Raw genomic sequence first — 17272 nt, forward strand, 5'->3', positions numbered from 1 at the left:
TGAAAAAAATCATGTTATTATCACAATTTGTGTAAATACTGTACACCTGTTTATTTCCTTTTTACACCTGAATGATATTTATTTTCATGTTGTATATCCATTAGACTGATATATCTACCTTCACTTCCACACAGCTTAATAAGGGGAAGTGGGAAAATGCAGCCCCTTTTTCATTATCAGACATACTGTATTTCTCTTTCTCTATCATTTAACATGGTGGTCGATAGCAGTTGAAAGTCCACATTAGACGATTCACTTACCACTCTGCATCATACCATACTGCACATACTGTAATTTCTAACAGGGAAACATCTTAGTGAAACAGCAGCAGTAAACCTCACCAAAGCCTTTATGTAAGCAAACACATCTTCATTTATGTCAGAAGGCATCTTTAATGGGGGTTATTTGTGCTTAATCACTGGTTGATTGGTTGATTCCTGTTGATTTCCCAGCAGAGCACTGGTATTTCCACTACCATTATAGTATCACTATGTTGCCACTGATGGCCATTTGGTGTAGCTGTCAAAAAAAGGATGTAGGATGTAGCTGTGGAGTTTATGATTGTTATAAACTTGTTTTATGTAAAAACATGGGCAATTTCATTTGAAGTAGTTTCTGGGAGCAAATCTGACCTAACAGGAAAAGGGTGCGATGCCTTAATGCTATTGTATTTATTACAATACTTTTGAAAATGCACTGTACCCATTAAGTAAATTATTAACAGTTCAATTTAGTTACCACTTTCAAGTAATTGTTTTCTACATATTATAGACAATGTGCTTAGAACTGTGCACAAAACTGCTGCCTACTGCTTTAGAACAGTCCATCCGTGCCTGATGCCAGGGCTTAGCTATTAAGAGAGCTGCTCCATACACAGGACCTGAATGACAAGTGATTTAGTTAGGCTTCTTTCTGTTAAAAAGAAGAAGAAAAAAAAAACACTTTTGGTTGCAGACTCACCACTTTTGCCCTTACATCATAGCCACACTGGGTGTTTATTACATCCTCCTAGAGAATGAGAAATCATTTAGTATTGAAATGTCCATTAATTCAGAATTGCACCAAATTTATCATTATTATTTATTTCTTAGCAGACACCCTTATCCAGGGCAACTTACAATTGTTACAAGATATCACATTATACATTATTTCACATTATACAGATATCACATTATTTATACATACAATTACCCATTTATACAGTTGTTTTTTTTTTTTTTTTAACTGGAGCAATCTAGGTAAAGTACCTTGCTCAAGGGTACAACAGCAGTGTCCTCCACTGGGGATTGAACCCACAACCCTCCGGTCAAGAGTCCAGAGCCCTAACCACTACTCCACACTGCTGCCCAATTTATAATAAAAATAGTCTGAAATGTGTATTATTTTGTACTGATTAAATTTGATTCAAATTATGGTTGTTACATATGACTGAACTTTATTTTTTAAAATGCTGCCGCTTTTATTATATATTATGTAAACCAAAAACTTGATATGTAACACATACTATACTGTTCTAAAGGACTGTTTTTATGGTTTTGGTGCTAGTGGTCAAAATTTCATAACAAACACCACCACCATGTACTGTATCATCCTATTAAAATGATTTTGTTTGTATCCTGACCAAATGGGCCGGAAAACAGAGAAAGTAATACAGAACTGAGACAATAGGACAGGATAGGTAATTAATTCAGGACTTTAGACTTGGTCAGTGGTTTACTTGGTTCATAATTTCATAACAAATATGTATTGAGGTAAACAGACCAGTGGATTGCAAAGAAAGATTTGCAGACGGTCTCTATTTATTACTTCCAACAAGAATGTGGACAGTATTTTGAAACGTGGAGATTGATTACATTGAAATTCTGTGTGCTGCCTTGGCTAAGACAGGATAAATGTTGATACTAAAACACAAATTCACAATGCTGGCCAATTGCTTGTGTTTTGTGGCTTCTCTAATGCGGTGCCTTGCATGTGTCGTTTTAACATTGTATAAAAACAAATTCGAGTTCTAGAACCTGTGTTTAAATAATCTTTTATACAAAGCTTTTTTTATTTTTTTAACTTGTTTTACAGGATTAAGGATCTGCTTATCCATTGAAAGGCAGTTACAATTTTTTTTTTTTTTAGCAGTGAAAAGCAAGTTGCAGCATACTAATATAAGACTGAAAGACCAACTTACTGCAGGGTCTTTGGTGCAGCAGGAGAATGGCACGCCGCATCGCTCTCGGCTGGCATTGCTATCTGTGCAGTTGAAGTAAATGTTCAGATTCCAGTCGTCGGCTCCAAATGCACCACAGCACTCCCACTGTAAAACCAAGGGAATGAAACAGAAGAACTGACAAATGAAACCAAGCTGCCAGGGTATGTGTTCTGCTTGCTCCTTTGTTCTGAAATGTCAGTCACGTTAATAAGGTTAATTTGGGATACAGATCCATAGAAAACGGCATGTTCCATTCTCCACTTTATACTCTTAGAGGCTCTCATGGGATGGGATTCCATTGCCCTTTGAACTACTGATAATTGAAAACAACTCCTACATTGAGGAAACAATAATAGCCATTGTAAAAAATGTGCAGTATTATGTACACAGGGTTGAGAAAATATGTCTGATTCTGAAGTAATAGGAACCAATACAAAATTTAGCAAATTATTATATACAGGTAGCCAAATTATATACAAAATAGCATGCAGGCTATATTGTGGGATAAAAGACAAGTAAGTTAGTAACCTACATCACAATACCAAATTAAAGCTACAAGTCACGTGAAAATGAAGTCATGACCTTCATCATCCATACTGTATGTAAATGTAAAACTGAGTGTGACATACAGACAGACCAACAGACAGGTTCTTCCACATATCCCCAGATTCTGATACTCTCAATAACGTGCAAAAGAATGTCCAATACTAACCATGTTTCGTCATATAATCAGCACTCTAAATGTAAAACTCTAGTGTGACATGTTTGTTTATGTACAAACATATGGCTCACCAGCAGGGGGAAAAATACAACAGGACATTAATAGTTTTACAGCTTTGTGGATAGGGCCTGTGGCAGGGCAGGAGCCCCTTGAATGAAGAGTGGGATTTGTGTGTAAATAATGTAGTGGCGGGGCAATCGCAACAAACTATATACCTCCCATGAACTGTTATGGATTGGGGAAGGGGTTGGGGCTTTATACTGTACCCGTAATGTGACCTGTGTTGTGTGCTGCTGTATGTGAGTGAGTGTGAATCTGTTTTGCCGGCTAATCCTCTCCTTCTATCCTTGAGCAGCCTGCCTGCCTGTCAGTTTGTGTGTGTGTGTGTGTGACCGGCCCTGCCCCTGAAGGAATGCCAGGCTGGGAATATGGACACGATCCCCTGCTGCCCCCAGCAGAGAGCAAGCAAGTGAGAGAGAGAGAATGTGTTGGTGATGCGGCCAGCCACCTCATGGCTGATTGCCGCCACCTGGAGCCCCGAGACATACCTCCGCCAGGAATGGAGGGAAACGGGATGGGGTCCGTGTAGGAGGGGAACTGCAGACCCCACCCCCTCCCGAGCAGCAGCATAGGAGATGGCGCTGATGTCGCCTGGACCCCTTGTCAAGCCCCGCGCGTCCCCCACATTCCAATGGACCGACAGAGTGGATGCAGTGCGGCCATATGCTGAAGCATTTTGCCTGACAGTGAAGACCTAGTGCATGAACTACATCAGGCTAAATGCTTAATGCAATGAAAACGTACAGCATGTCGTAATGAGAAACCAAATACTTTGTTAAAATTCACAGCATTTCTTGAACTTTACAAAGATGCTTTCCATGAACTCTGTCGCTTGTGTGTTGTTGGAGTTACAATTCCAGTGTCAAGCGTTGCTTGTGAACAGAGTTTCTTAGCTCTGAAACTTTTAAAAATGTACCTGCGCAATACAATGTCTGACAGCCATCTCAGTGACTTAGCTATTATTAACATTGAACATATGAGGGCACAAGCTTTGGACCTGGATACATTTGTGAAGATCTTTGCTGAGGAACACAAAAATGCCAGGATTGCTCTCTTTTGATCTGGAAAAATTGGTAAGTTGTGCTTGGTTATTCATTTATTATTGATTTAAAGTATCTGTACATAATTGTTGATAATTTAGGCCTTGGTAAACCTGTCAAATTCTATAGTTACGCCACTGACCCCCACACATAGCCGGCCGCTACAATATTGTAATTATTTTTTGTTAAATGTACGTTCATTTATTGTAATTGATTTCTGTAAATAATGAATGAAATAGTTGACGCTCCTGGGAGAGCCTGTCTGCTGTGTGTAATTATCAGCTGTGGACTCCTAATCAGCAGGTATGTGTGTTCCAGCAGGGCGTCAGGTATAAAAAGGTCCCGTTTATACACCTAAGGGCTGCTGCAAAGCCATAGCCAACCGGTTGAAGAACGTCCTTGCTACGCGGACAAAGAGAGCGAAACCTCTTGCTGAAAGCCTCCGATCGCCGTGAGGGTAAACTGGGATCAGAGCCTCCGGAAGAAACCGAAGCCACAGGCGGCCGGGCATGTAGCTGGAGTCGGGGTTTGTTTATTACTGAAGACTAAACCTTAGTTCAAGGATTGTAGATTCCCTTACAGTATAGCGAGGTGTATAAGCGGGACCTCCATTCATTAGGAGTAGCGCTGCCGTTTTCACGGCACCTTTTATAGTTTTTTGCAGTGTTTTATTTTTGCTTTTTGTACATTCCCATGTATGTCCGCTGTGCAATACCATTGGTGGTAGTGTCACATGAGCTGTCTGTGTCTGTGAATATGTAAATAAACCTGTTCGCCTGCGGGGCATATCAACTACACCCGTCTTGATCTGCCTGTCAGCAAGCAGCGAATACGCACCAACATGGCAGGAGCCTTTCACAGGGCCCAATCTCATAATGTTATCTACTTTCATTTACTTTTTTTCATTCCATATATTCAGCTCTCAGTGAGAAGCCAGGGAGCTGCACGTACACACTGATTATACATTCAGGGCATCTTTCTGAGCAACAGCCAGGGTGCTGGGTAGAAAAACAGCAATCACATTCTCCTGCCAGTTTAAAGCATCTCATTTGATTAGTCATCATCTATAAAGCCTCCTTACGTATTCCTGGGTGAAATCAATGAGGTTCTGTAGGTCAATATCATCACGGTATGCCCTGATGTTGTTGTTTATGAAGAAGTTGAGTTGATCTTTAATCCAGTCTTTGAACACAAAAGCCAGGACCCCTGCAGTCAGCTCCAGGAAGAAAATAATCCCCAAGAAAACGGAGAACTGCAAAGTGAAGAAGATGGAAATTTCATCAGCACATAAGCCTGTATAAACCCGTGTAGGCCTGGATGATAATGACATTTTCAGTTTTTGATTATCATGTAAAAACCACGATTACCTTATATCACGTATTAACTCACAATAAATATGACTTTGTTCTTCTATACTGCTATTCTATCACGCAGTCCCTTAATATGGAGATGGATTCAAATACATATATTCATGCACACATAAGTACATAAGTTTCTGGTTATGAATCCTCACATCCCACAGTCACAGTCCAGTCCTGAATACCTCCAGGGCACTTTAATTCTTTTAGAGCCTAAAACAAAACAAACCCCAGGATCTTTTGAACAGCAATATCTATAGTCCCCAACACACAGCACTTCTCCATGGCTTTCCCCATCAATCTCCAAGCGGTCTGCTTTGCTTTGGTGTACCTACTAAAGTATGGTGACAACAGTAACCAAGACACTCTACAGCTGCTGGCATTGCACGCTTTCATACGTACACATATGCTTAGTCTTTCAGCCTCTTTCCAGAATTAACATAGCCTTTTTTTTAATCCATGATTGACTTTCCTCAGGTTCAACCCAATCCCTGCAGATACTTCCAAAAACCCAATGGTTTTTAACAGACTGGAAACTCTCTCTGCTAGTGCGGGGATACTAAATCTTTATATCTTCCAGTTCTAAGACACAGCCTGATACGTCACTGAGCAGCCCAGCAACTACAGATAAAATATAACTCAATAAAACAATAACAATGATAGCAAATACATAATGAACACATTTGCATATCCAGTGTGTGTGCTATCTCTGGCATGAATGCCAGGTCCAATAACTTTATTCCTTTCTTGGATCTTTCTTGGGGAAGCAGCCTTCTTCTATTGGTTGGACACCATCTTTTTTCTCTGTTGCTGGAATTAAATCAAATCTACTGCTCTGGAGACCTAAAGCTTTTTGTTCAATTTTTTTTTTCTGAAAAGTACCCAAGTAAAAATATTTTTTAAAGGCCAGAAGCAGTGACAATGTGTTAACGAATCCTAGATCACAGCTTTTTATATGAATTGGGGGGAGACAAAATGAAACTTGTGTTCCACAGGCACACTTGAGAAAACATTACCCACTATTTAGTGTAAGTGTAATGCATCCAAATCTTTGTGTTTCAAACCTTCTCTGAAATGCATTTTCTAATGTATGTCTTAATTTATTGAAATATCTACACAGATTGACAACATTATATGTGTGCTTCTGTTACCATAGGGTTAAAAATGTGCAACTTGTTTCCTTGCCTTCCAGGAAACCTCTTACTGCTTCACTTCCTGGGTCATTTCCCCTCAGTAGTGAATTTGGGTCAAGTATATCATTGGCTGCAACATATGTCAGTCCTTGAGGAAACAGGTGGTTCTGACAAGAAGATGCAGAAAGGGTTGGGACAATTTCACTCTCGAGGTGAAATTACATGAAAGTGTAATACTATCTGATAGCAAGGGATTCAAAATGAGATTTCTTTAACCTGTTGTAGTACCAGATACCCTGTATGCTTGAGACCTATATAGTGAATGGATGTGCATGGTGTGGAGGATATATGGAATTATTTTGTACACATTCAGAAGAAATATGTATCTTAAACAAAAGTCCTTGACAATTTACATGACATTTGTGTGAAGTGTTCTTAAGATATTGCCTTCAGGAGCCCAACCAAGCAGTCTAGACTGGCATTAGCAAGGCTGAACAAAGGTCCTTTATGCATCTGGCACGGCAGAACACAGCAGCTTTCTGTTAGGAAGTGAGCTGAGGTCAGAAAGGTATTCTTCAGGCTATCAGCAAGATCAACCCTGCCTATAGGTACAGAATTGTAAGATATAAATATCCATGAATCATTTTTGTTTTAAGACCAAAAATCTGCCTTGTATTTAAAACAACCACCCCCCAAAAAAAATAAAGTTGCTGAATAGAAGTTTTGTTTCATATATATATATATATATATATTCAGAGAATTGAGTGCTGTAAAAAAAGTGACTTGATAACAACAAAAATAATAATTTTAAAAAGGGTTTAGTTTTCTCACAGGAAAATCACCAATTACAGTATGCTTCTTATAGACCTAAAAGGAACTTCTAAAGGTAAAATTCTCTGACAAACATTTCAAAAAGAAATCTTTCTCATGTCACCATGTCCAGCTGAAATGTATGCCAAATAATTGTACTAAATTTCTTTTAGTGTTCCTGTAGTACTTATTTCTTGTTTAGTAATTTCATTGAGTGCATTTGTCCTTGTAAAAAATGAGCTCCAGGTTTCACTTGAAGGTCCAGACAGCTGTTTAGCATCATTGCACTGCTGACTTACAAACTTGAGTAGAAATGTGTTTTCTCTCAGGGCCCCGATGCAGCCGGCAAAGCCCAGGATGAACATCACCCCCCCGACCACGATAAAGAGCCATACCGGGTCAAAGCCACCCATGTCTGTGATGGAGGAGATGTTGGACAGCACACCCTGCACAGAGGTGGGAGAAACAGGATAATCAAAGACTGGACACATGTACAGTATAGGGGTGTGCAAGAGATTCAGATTTAACATTATAGTCACTGTTGCTTTTTTTCAGGTGTTGCAGGTGTTAGAGTTGTTTTCTTTTTATATATGACACAGAAAATACTGTTAAAAATATCCTATAAATAGTATAATCTACAGAAAACTACATTTTAAACATTCACTCACATTTTAGTGATGTTCAGTAAAAATAGCACTAGGGGCCTGTCATATTTAGTCTTTAGATGCATATACACTTGTAAAGCAGATCATACTGTGGTACAGTATTTGGATGGTTTTAAAGTAATGAGAGCTCTGTTCTTATTGAATCTAGGTAAATATTCATAGGGTTTTATTAATGTCTATTAGTCAATCTTGGGTCAAGTATTTACAAAAAAAACTGCTGCCTTAAGTGTATCTTGGCTGAAATTGCATATTTCCACATTGTATTATGTTGTGTATCAGGAGACCAATGTTTAATGTGAGTTAATATCTTTGGGCTACTTTTTGCTTCACCGCAGACTGCACTTTAAAAGGTCAGTTATGGTCATACTGCGTCGGAAAGAAAAGGATCATTACGGACATCCGAAAAATCAACAGAAACAGCGGCTGAGGCTCCAGCTTAAACAAAAACAGATTATCCTTAGCTAAACATCCTGACATATCTGTTACCAAAGAAAACTTGATGTGTCTGTTTGATATCCTCTACTGTAAATAAGTCATATGGATTTTATAAAACATTTTCCATTATAAAACATTTGTTGCATCCACTTGTAAATGTATTCTATTAAGTGCAATGGCAATAAAACACACGCTTATACTTTGATGTTTTCCTTTAGAAATAGTGTTTAATACACTTCTTGAATACTGATTTCATTAATCTATTTCATGAATCACAAAGACACCATTAAAAACAGGTTACACAGCTAAACCATGTTTAATTCAGTAGAGGGTTTAAACAGGAGTCTGTTTTAACATACAATGCAAATGGATACAATTCTACAACATATTACTGTGCAGACCACAAATTGTTTTACAAAAGTATTTTATTTACAATTGCCCCCCACTGCCATTTTATCTATAGCAATTAACCTTGAATTGAACATTAGAGAGGCATGCTCAGCCTGCAAACACCATCATCCACTGCAGCAAGAAAGTACATTGAATGGCAATTTAACTGCAACGGTTTGTTTTACAGATACCCACAGGCTACCCATTCATCCAAGTGAATGCAGTGAAGCAAATTAAAAGGGCAACAACCCCATTGCCTGAAGCCATTGGGAGATAATACATAATATATATTGTATTGCTAAGATGCTTAACTTCTTTCTGATTGGAGACGAAGCTAAAAACAATATTAAATATCAGGCAAATCCTTCTGAAACTTAAAAGAAATGTAATTGCATATTTCACACACTCTTCTGGGGGTCAGTGAAATGAGAGAATTAAAACCCTCACAAGATAAGAACAAATAGCTCCACTGCAAGTTGTTATCTGTGTCCTATCTTCCGTTTTTATCTCGTCTGGTTCTGTTCCTTTGGGGGGACTTAATTCTGCAATGCAAAGCAAGCAATGAGAGGGTTTTGCAGTCTAGCAAATGGCAAAGAAACAGTAGAAATCCTGAAAATGAATTTCTAGCTCTACCACTAAACCTCCCTTGTACAAGGTATGCTGCATCTCAAGTCAGACCTTCCTTTGTAAACGATTTTGAAAGCCAGTAGGTAAAAATCTCCCCTAACAATTCAATCAATTTCAATGGAAATAAACATAAGAGAGAGGTTTACCTTTTCACTCCATGCCCACAGTCCAATTCCAAGGAAGGCTACTCCAAGCAACTGTAACAAACAAAAAAGATACAAAAATGTAATGACAAGGATACACAATTTTATTTGTTAGTCAGCTCCCCGAGTTTCATATTGCGAGTGTGTTTGTATGCTTGCCTTTAATGTAATTAGGGATATTTTTTGGGACATTCTGTCCTTGCAAAAAAGAGAACTATTTTTAAATAGTCTTTATTTAGATATTTGTGTGTGAGTGAATTCATGGAAAAGTCACCAAATAATTTTAAATAGTACACCAAAACCAATAATATAAAGACTAGTGCTTTTGACTACTGACAAGTTTAAAACGTACAAAACGTACAGTTTTCCATGATTCTGAAACAGCATGTCATAAAGAAAGCCTCTAAATCTGTAAATTTCTGGTCTCCGATGCATTTGTTTTTCTGTCTTTACATAAAACAGCTCACTCTCCGTTTTTTGTATTTTAGCTGTCTTTCCAGGGAAGATTCAACGGCTTGTAGCTTCCGTTTATCTGAAGCACTTTCAATGTGTTTGTCACAGCTTGCTTTTCGTTTGTAATCCACAGGAACATTACACGCTGTACAAAACATCATGCCACCTCTTTAATCAAATGTACCCTTTGGATATTTTTCACTTCCAGCTTAGCAGTGAAATTTGCCACTTTGCTCGCACATCTGTCACCATTTTTTCACCCCATAAACTTCCACTCCACTCATTTACATGCTTGCTCGCTCACCCATAAATCTCATTCGCTGACCTACATAGCTAGACCTAAATGCTGTGTGCATACACAACCAAACAATTTACATATACTCACAGATTTGTATTTTCAGTGCATGACATACTGCATTGTTGATAGAAATACAGGATGTGCCTAATCAAATGTGTTTCTACTTCCATTTCCAAGATTTCACTGAATTTCACCCATGACAAAATCGTAGCTTTATTTATAGCTAATAAAATAACAAGCACAACAGATAAACCAGCCTCATTGATCCCTTGGCAAACATAGGCTTTCCTAAATGGAAGCTATGGGACGTCCCATTTCAGTACTTCAGTAAGGTAGGTCCGTGAGAGAAATACTGTTGTAAAGGTAATATTTTACTATTGTATAAATCCTAACACTAACCTAGGGAACTGGCTGAACCACAAACACTTCCAACATTTTCCTTGGAGGTCTCCCATCTAAGCACTAACTGGGCCTAACTCTTCTTTGCTTCTGAGATCTGACAAGGTCAGGTTCCAAAGTGGCATGGTTGCAGACAGATACAACATTAATCCAATATCTCTTGTGCCAGTTTGAGGATTGTTTAAGTTTTTTTTTCCTATATTCAGCTAGCAGTCTAACAGAATGGCACTGAGGAATTAGTTTACGAGACAGTAGATCTGTAATACAGGCAAACAGGTCTGTTTTTTTCTGAACCTCCCATCCAAAAGACAAATTGTACTTTAATAAATTGTTTTCTATAACAATGTTGAAAATTACATCGGAAATATTAAATAAGCATTCTTGTTCTTTTATCATCGAAATGTCATACTGTTGCTATGAACCATATTGGAAGCAATAACTGTGTACAGTGGGAAACACATTCATCCCTACTGTTGAGTAGCAAGACCCACAATTTACAAGCGCCGTGTATCACCTTCAGGTGGGTTATAAATCTAGTTATACCCTGCTGTTTTTGTATACAAATACCTAATACAGTATTTCTGTATATACCTAATATACCTAATACAGTATTTCTGTTTTTAATTGTATTTAGATTTAGATTTGTCAGGTTTTCTCTTACTAAATCAGTTACATCAACTGTGCCATACAGTAGTTCTGTCAGTATTTCTACAAATGGTAACTCGAATGTAATACATTTTGAACTATGGTCATATGATATATACAGTAGAACCCTAACCCTAATAATGGGATGGATTTGACTCTGTATTAAATATCAGAATGGTCAAATAGCACAAAGTTTCATTTAACAAGGTTACACATCCATTACTGATAGCCATTTTAAAGACCAATGTATTATTATTATTATTATTAGTTTATTTAGCAGACTTTATCCAAGGCGAAGAGACTAGGGTGTGTGAACTATGCATCAGCTGCAGTCACTTACAATTACGTCTCATCCGAAAGACGGAGCACAAGGAGGTTAAGTGACTTGGTCAGGGTCACACAATGAGTCAGTGGCTGAGGTGGGATTTGAACCGGGGATCTCCTGGTTACAAGCCCGTTTCTTTAACCACTAGACCACACAGCCTCCTATCCAATGTACTTGATTCAGATATCATTCAGATGGCAGCTTGTAAGCTGGTGCGTTACCAGTGTGAAAACTACAAGCCACAGGAAATTCACTTCCCTGACAGTCTGGCATTACACCACACTAAGAAAGACACCGTCCACAGGATGCCTTGGCACTAGACTGGCAGAGCTGAGAAAGCATGGGCTTTTGTGGGCTGAAATGAACTCATCAACAACTGAAATACAGGCTTTTTTTGGTACTGCAATTAAACTGCAAGCTTAATCTAAGCATGTCTAATTCTAGTCAAATAGCTTCAAATGTCATTATTATGTTTTTTGGGGTTTGTTTTTTTGCTACAATGTTAAACTAGAAATGGGAGTTTTTTTGTGAAAAACAGTTTAAAACAATGTCACAGTGAAAGGGTTTTGTTTTTAGTGCACAACGCTGGTAATGGAAATTAAGTAAGAAAATAAAAAAATACAACTGTGTACCTGTGACGGGGTACTGCCCCGTCTTTATGATCAATGTTGGGACTGGCAGGGAGGGGGTTAAAACTCCTCCCTGCCAGAAAAACATGTGAGAATGTGGCTGGAGCCCTAATTGACTAATCAGTAATTATTGAATAATTGGGCTCCAGCCACAGGGGATAAAAGCCAGGGGAGAGGCCCTGGCTAGGAGAGAGAGTTGGAGAGAGTTGTAGAGGAGAGTTCCAGAGGAGAAGGTGTGTTTGGTTTGTGCTGTGATTTTTCTGTTCCAGTGAAGGCAACGCCCAGCCTGGAAACCTTTATTTTTGTAAGTTTTGCTTTGTGTGTATTTTATGTTTAAATCTTTTTGTTTGGCCCTCGTGCTGGTTTTTTTTTGTATTTTTGTTTATTAAAAACTTTATTTTTGAACTTAAAACTGTCTCTGAGTCTCAAACCTCGGTCCATCCTGTCACATTTGGTGTCAGAAGTGGGATAGCGCCACCTGGAGGCTCAGAGCAGTAATTTTTTTTTTTTTTTTTGAAAATGGGGAAGAGCAGACAGCGGCAAAGGCAGGAGAAGCAGCAGCCGAAGAAATGTAGGCTGCTGCAACAACAGCCACCCCAGCTGGAGGACCCAGCCAGTCTTTTCCCCTGGTGCTCTTGGTGCGGGAAGGTGGATCACCGGTGGAGGTCCTGTCCAGATGGGCTACCAGCTGACTGGTGTGGGTACTGTGAAGTGGATGGCCACAACTGGGCAGGATGCCCCCACAATCGGGACCAGGAGCAGCTGCAAACCCCGTCCTCGGCAGCCACCCCACCACTTCCTACATCACCGCCTTCACCACCATCCCAGGAAATATGGGACTGGTTGATGCACCCTGAGGCGGACCTCTTCCACGACCTCCCCATAGTTATCAACACGCTGTGGCGTAGAGATGGGGGGAGGTGGGAAAAGTGGGAGGAACAGCATCACCCGACGTCCTTCGCAGAGCTGGCCCTGATGGTCGTTAATTACCTGGCGGTAGATATGGGAGACGCCCCAATCATTCCAATAAAGAAGGTGGAGCTGTCGTCCCGAGAGCCAGAGAGGGGTGAGCCATCGTCCCGAGAGCCAGAGAGGGGTGAGCTGTCGTCCCGAGAGCCAGAGAGGGGTGAGCTGTCGTCCCGAGAGCCAGAGAGGGGTGAGCTGTCGTCCCGAGAGCCAGAGAGGGGTGAGCTGTCGTCCCGAGAGCCAGAGAGGGGTGAGCTGTCGTCCCGAGAGCCAGAGAGGGGTGAGCTGTCGTCCCGAGAGCCAGAGAGGGGTGAGTTGTCGTCCCGAGAGCCAGAGAGGGGTGAGCCGCCGTCCCGAGAGCCAGAAGGGGAGGAGCCGCCGTCCCGAGAGCCAGAAGGGGAGGAGCTGCCGTCCCGAGAGCCAGAAGGGGAGGAGCTGCCGTCCCGAGAGCCAGAGAGGGGAGAGCCGTCGTCCCGAGAGCCAGAAGGGGAGGAGCCGCCGTCCCGAGAGCCAGAAGGGGAGGAGCTGCCGTCCCGAGAGCCAGAATGGGAGCCGCTGCCTTCGCCCAGAGAGGGGGAGCCCGAACGTCCACAGCCCGAGAGGGAGGAGCCCGAACGTCCACAGCCCGAGAGGGAGGAGCCCGAACGTCCACAGCCCGAGAGGGAGGAGCCCGAACGTCCACAGCCCGAGAGGGAGGAGCCCGAACGTCCACAGCCCGAGGGGGAGGAGCCCGAGAGGGAGGAGTCGGTGCGTCCACGGCCCGAGAGGGAGGAGTCGGTGCGTCCACGGCCCGAGAGGGAGGAGTCGGTGCGTCCACGGCCCGAGCGGGAGGAGTCGGTGCGTCCACGGCCCGAGAAGGGGAAGCCCACAGGCCTAGGGCTGAAGGGACCTGTAGAGGGAGACGAGCTGCTGTTCCCGCCTCCGCCAGCAGAGGGAGACGAGCTGCCGTTCCCGCCTCCGCCAGCAGAGGGAGACGAGCTGCCGTTCCCGCCTCCGCCAGCAGAGGGAGACGAGCTGCCGTTCCCGCCTCCGCCAGCAGAGGGAGACGAGCTGCCGTTCCCGCCTCCGCCAGCAGAGGGAGACGAGCTGCCGTTCCCGCCTCCGCCAGCAGAGGGAGACGAGCTGCCGTTCCCGCCTCCGCCAGCAGAGGGAGACGAGCTGCTGTTTCCGCCTCCGCCAGCAGAGGGAGACGAGCTGCTGTTTCCGCCTCCGCCAGCAGAGGGAGACGAGTTGCTGTTCCCGCCTCCGCCAGCAGAGGGAGACGAGTTGCTGTTCCCGCCTCCGCCAGCAGAGGGAGACGAGTTGCTGTTCCCGCCTCCGCCAGCAGAGGGAGACGAGTTGCTGTTCCCGCCTCCGCCAGCAGAGGGAGACGAGTTGCTGTTCCCGCCTCCGCCAGCAGAGGGAGACGAGTTGCTGTTCCCGCCTCCGCCAGCAGAGGGAGACGAGTTGCTGTTCCCGCCTCCGCCAGCAGAGGGAGACGAGTTGCTGTTCCCGCCTTCGCCAGCAGAGGGAGACGAGTTGCTGTTGTTTCCGCCTCCGCCAGCAGAGGGAGACGAGCTGTTGTTCCCGCCTCCGCCACTAGAGGGAGAGGGGCCGCCGTTCCCGCCAGCAGAGGGAGCCGGGCCGCCGTTCCCGTCTCCGCCAGCAGAGGGAGCCGGGCCGCCGTTCCCGTCTCCGCCAGCAGAGGGAGCCGGGCCGCCGTTCCCGTCTCCGCCAGCAGAGGGAGCCGGGCCGCCGTTCCCGTCTCCGCCAGCAGAGGGAGCCGGGCCGCCGTTCCCGTCTCCGCCACCAGAGGGAGCCGGGCCGCCGTTCCCGTCTCCGCCACCAGAGGGAGCCGGGCCGCCGTTCCCGTCTCCGCCTCCCGAGGGTCCGCTGCTGCTGCCGTCGCCTCCCGAGGGTCCGCTGCTGCTGCCGTCGCCTCCCGAGGGTCCGCTGCTGCTGCCGTCGCCTCCCGAGGGTCCGCTGCTGCTGCCGTCGCCTCCCGAGGGTCCGCTGCTGCTGCCGTCGCCTCCCGAGGGTCCGCTGCTGCTGCCGTCGCCTCCCGAGGGTCCGCTGCTGCTGCCGTCGCCTGGGGTTGCCAGGGATCCTGCTTCGCCTGGGGTCGCTACACTATGGCCGGAGCCCCACGGAGGGGAGTTGCTGGCCATGAAGAGGGGGAGGGAGGTCAGGAGACCAGCTCCCCCAGCTGCACTTTCGCGGCAAGATAGTGTGTGGCCGGAGCCCCGGAAGAGGGAGCTGCTGGCCACGAAGAATTGGGTGGTGCCAGACGTCCCACCATGGCCACCCCCATGGACACTGTTCTTCCCCCTCTTCCGGGACTGAGACTGAGGGGGGAGGTGGCCATTTAGGCCATGTTGTGCTTGGCACAAGGGGGGGGATATGTGACGGGGTACTGCCCCGTCTTTATGATCAATGTTGGGACTGGCAGGGAGGGGGTTAAAACTCCTCCCTGCCAGAAAAACATGTGAGAATGTGGCTGGAGCCCTAATTGACTAATCAGTAATTATTGAATAATTGGGCTCCAGCCACAGGGGATAAAAGCCAGGGGAGAGGCCCTGGCTAGGAGAGAGAGTTGGAGAGAGTTGTAGAGGAGAGTTCCAGAGGAGAAGGTGTGTTTGGTTTGTGCTGTGATTTTTCTGTTCCAGTGAAGGCAACGCCCAGCCTGGAAACCTTTATTTTTGTAAGTTTTGCTTTGTGTGTATTTTATGTTTAAATCTTTTTGTTTGGCCCTCGTGCTGGTTTTTTTTTGTATTTTTGTTTATTAAAAACTTTATTTTTGAACTTAAAACTGTCTCTGAGTCTCAAACCTCGGTCCATCCTGTCACAGTACCATTAACATGTTTTAAGGTTTCTATTCAGATGTAAAGCCACATGTCCTCAATATGGCAGCCATTTATATTAGTTTAGAGGTCAATTACAATATCAGCAACACATTTAGCATGCAGGGTTTATGTAACCCTGTAATATGAAGTCACTAACTCACATGGTTTCTGTGATACAAGGCACACTGGATTTCTTAACAATCGCCCTTACATTTTAACATGACAACTGAAGGTTGTTCAGTTCAGTCAAAGCTGGACATAGTTTACAGTTTACCAAAAGATTTTTCCAAACACCTAAATTTTGATTGAACAGGGAATGTGAATAAAATAATTTCCAGCAATTCACCTGGAACTGCCTAGTACAGATTAAAGGAACATTTATTTAATACAAATAAGAAAATTCAACCAAAAGGTGAAGGATTTCCATTGTATACAGAAAATGAATCTGCTGACAGAAACAGCTGTCAGTTTAAGATGCCCCATGGAGATATACTGCATATATATTTTATTGTATTTTATTTTATTTTTAAAAGCACTACAGAAACGTTGAATCTAATCATGATGGACACCAAGTAAAAAAGGATTGTAAAAAGGTTTGAAAAACTATGGTTTCTCTGAGAAGAATCTAATGCTGTATTAACTAAATAACTACCCAAATAACTAACTAACGAATGTTATTCACTCACATACATTTCTTCACTGATATACAATCCCAATAAAAACTGAATTACAGACCAGATTGATCTGGCGTGGGTATGTATCTATTGCACTGTGCAGTAGAATAACCCAGACAACAAGAAACAACCCTTGTGCATGAACCCACTGTCCTGCACAGCAAACAAATATGTGTAACAAACCTTTTTTTTTAATTCTGTAAAAAGGTGTCTAAGATTTAGCCTTTAATTGTTCAGTCAACCATGTATTAGTACAGTATTGTAAAATCTTGGGTTACCGTCACCTACATTCGCAGCATGAGGAACAGCATTTTGTAACAAAATTCCTTGAAAAAATTGCATCAGATATTAGTTCATCTCATTGTCCCCTACATTCTCTCTAGTCTAGGTCCTTTGTTACTGTCATTATATATGCTACCGTTAGGTGATACTATACACACACATGGAGTGAACTTCCATTGCTATGCTGATGATACCCA

The 17272-nt window shown here is 43.1% G+C and overlaps 1 protein-coding gene across 4 annotated transcripts in view; it reads right to left on the reverse strand.

Annotated features, from left to right (window-relative positions):
* Positions 1-17272, reverse strand: part of LOC117409437 (tetraspanin-5-like) — a 58976-nt gene that overhangs the window by 12744 nt on the left and 28960 nt on the right. For 3 of the 4 annotated variants that reach the window (XM_034015481.3, XM_059000890.1, XM_034015480.3), the window contains exons 2-6: positions 9586-9636; positions 7622-7768; positions 5103-5273; positions 2180-2305; positions 961-1008 (exon numbers count right to left, since the gene is read on the reverse strand). In XM_034015481.3, coding sequence (XP_033871372.1) covers positions 961-1008; positions 2180-2305; positions 5103-5273; positions 7622-7768; positions 9586-9636 — 543 coding nt within the window. The remainder of the gene's footprint in view (positions 1-960; positions 1009-2179; positions 2306-5102; positions 5274-7621; positions 7769-9585; positions 9637-17272) is intronic. The other variant, XM_034015482.3, reaches the window with a different exon arrangement.

Source organism: Acipenser ruthenus, chromosome 2 (genome assembly GCF_902713425.1).
Source record: "Acipenser ruthenus chromosome 2, fAciRut3.2 maternal haplotype, whole genome shotgun sequence".
In the NCBI taxonomy this organism is placed as follows: domain Eukaryota; kingdom Metazoa; phylum Chordata; class Actinopteri; order Acipenseriformes; family Acipenseridae; genus Acipenser; species Acipenser ruthenus.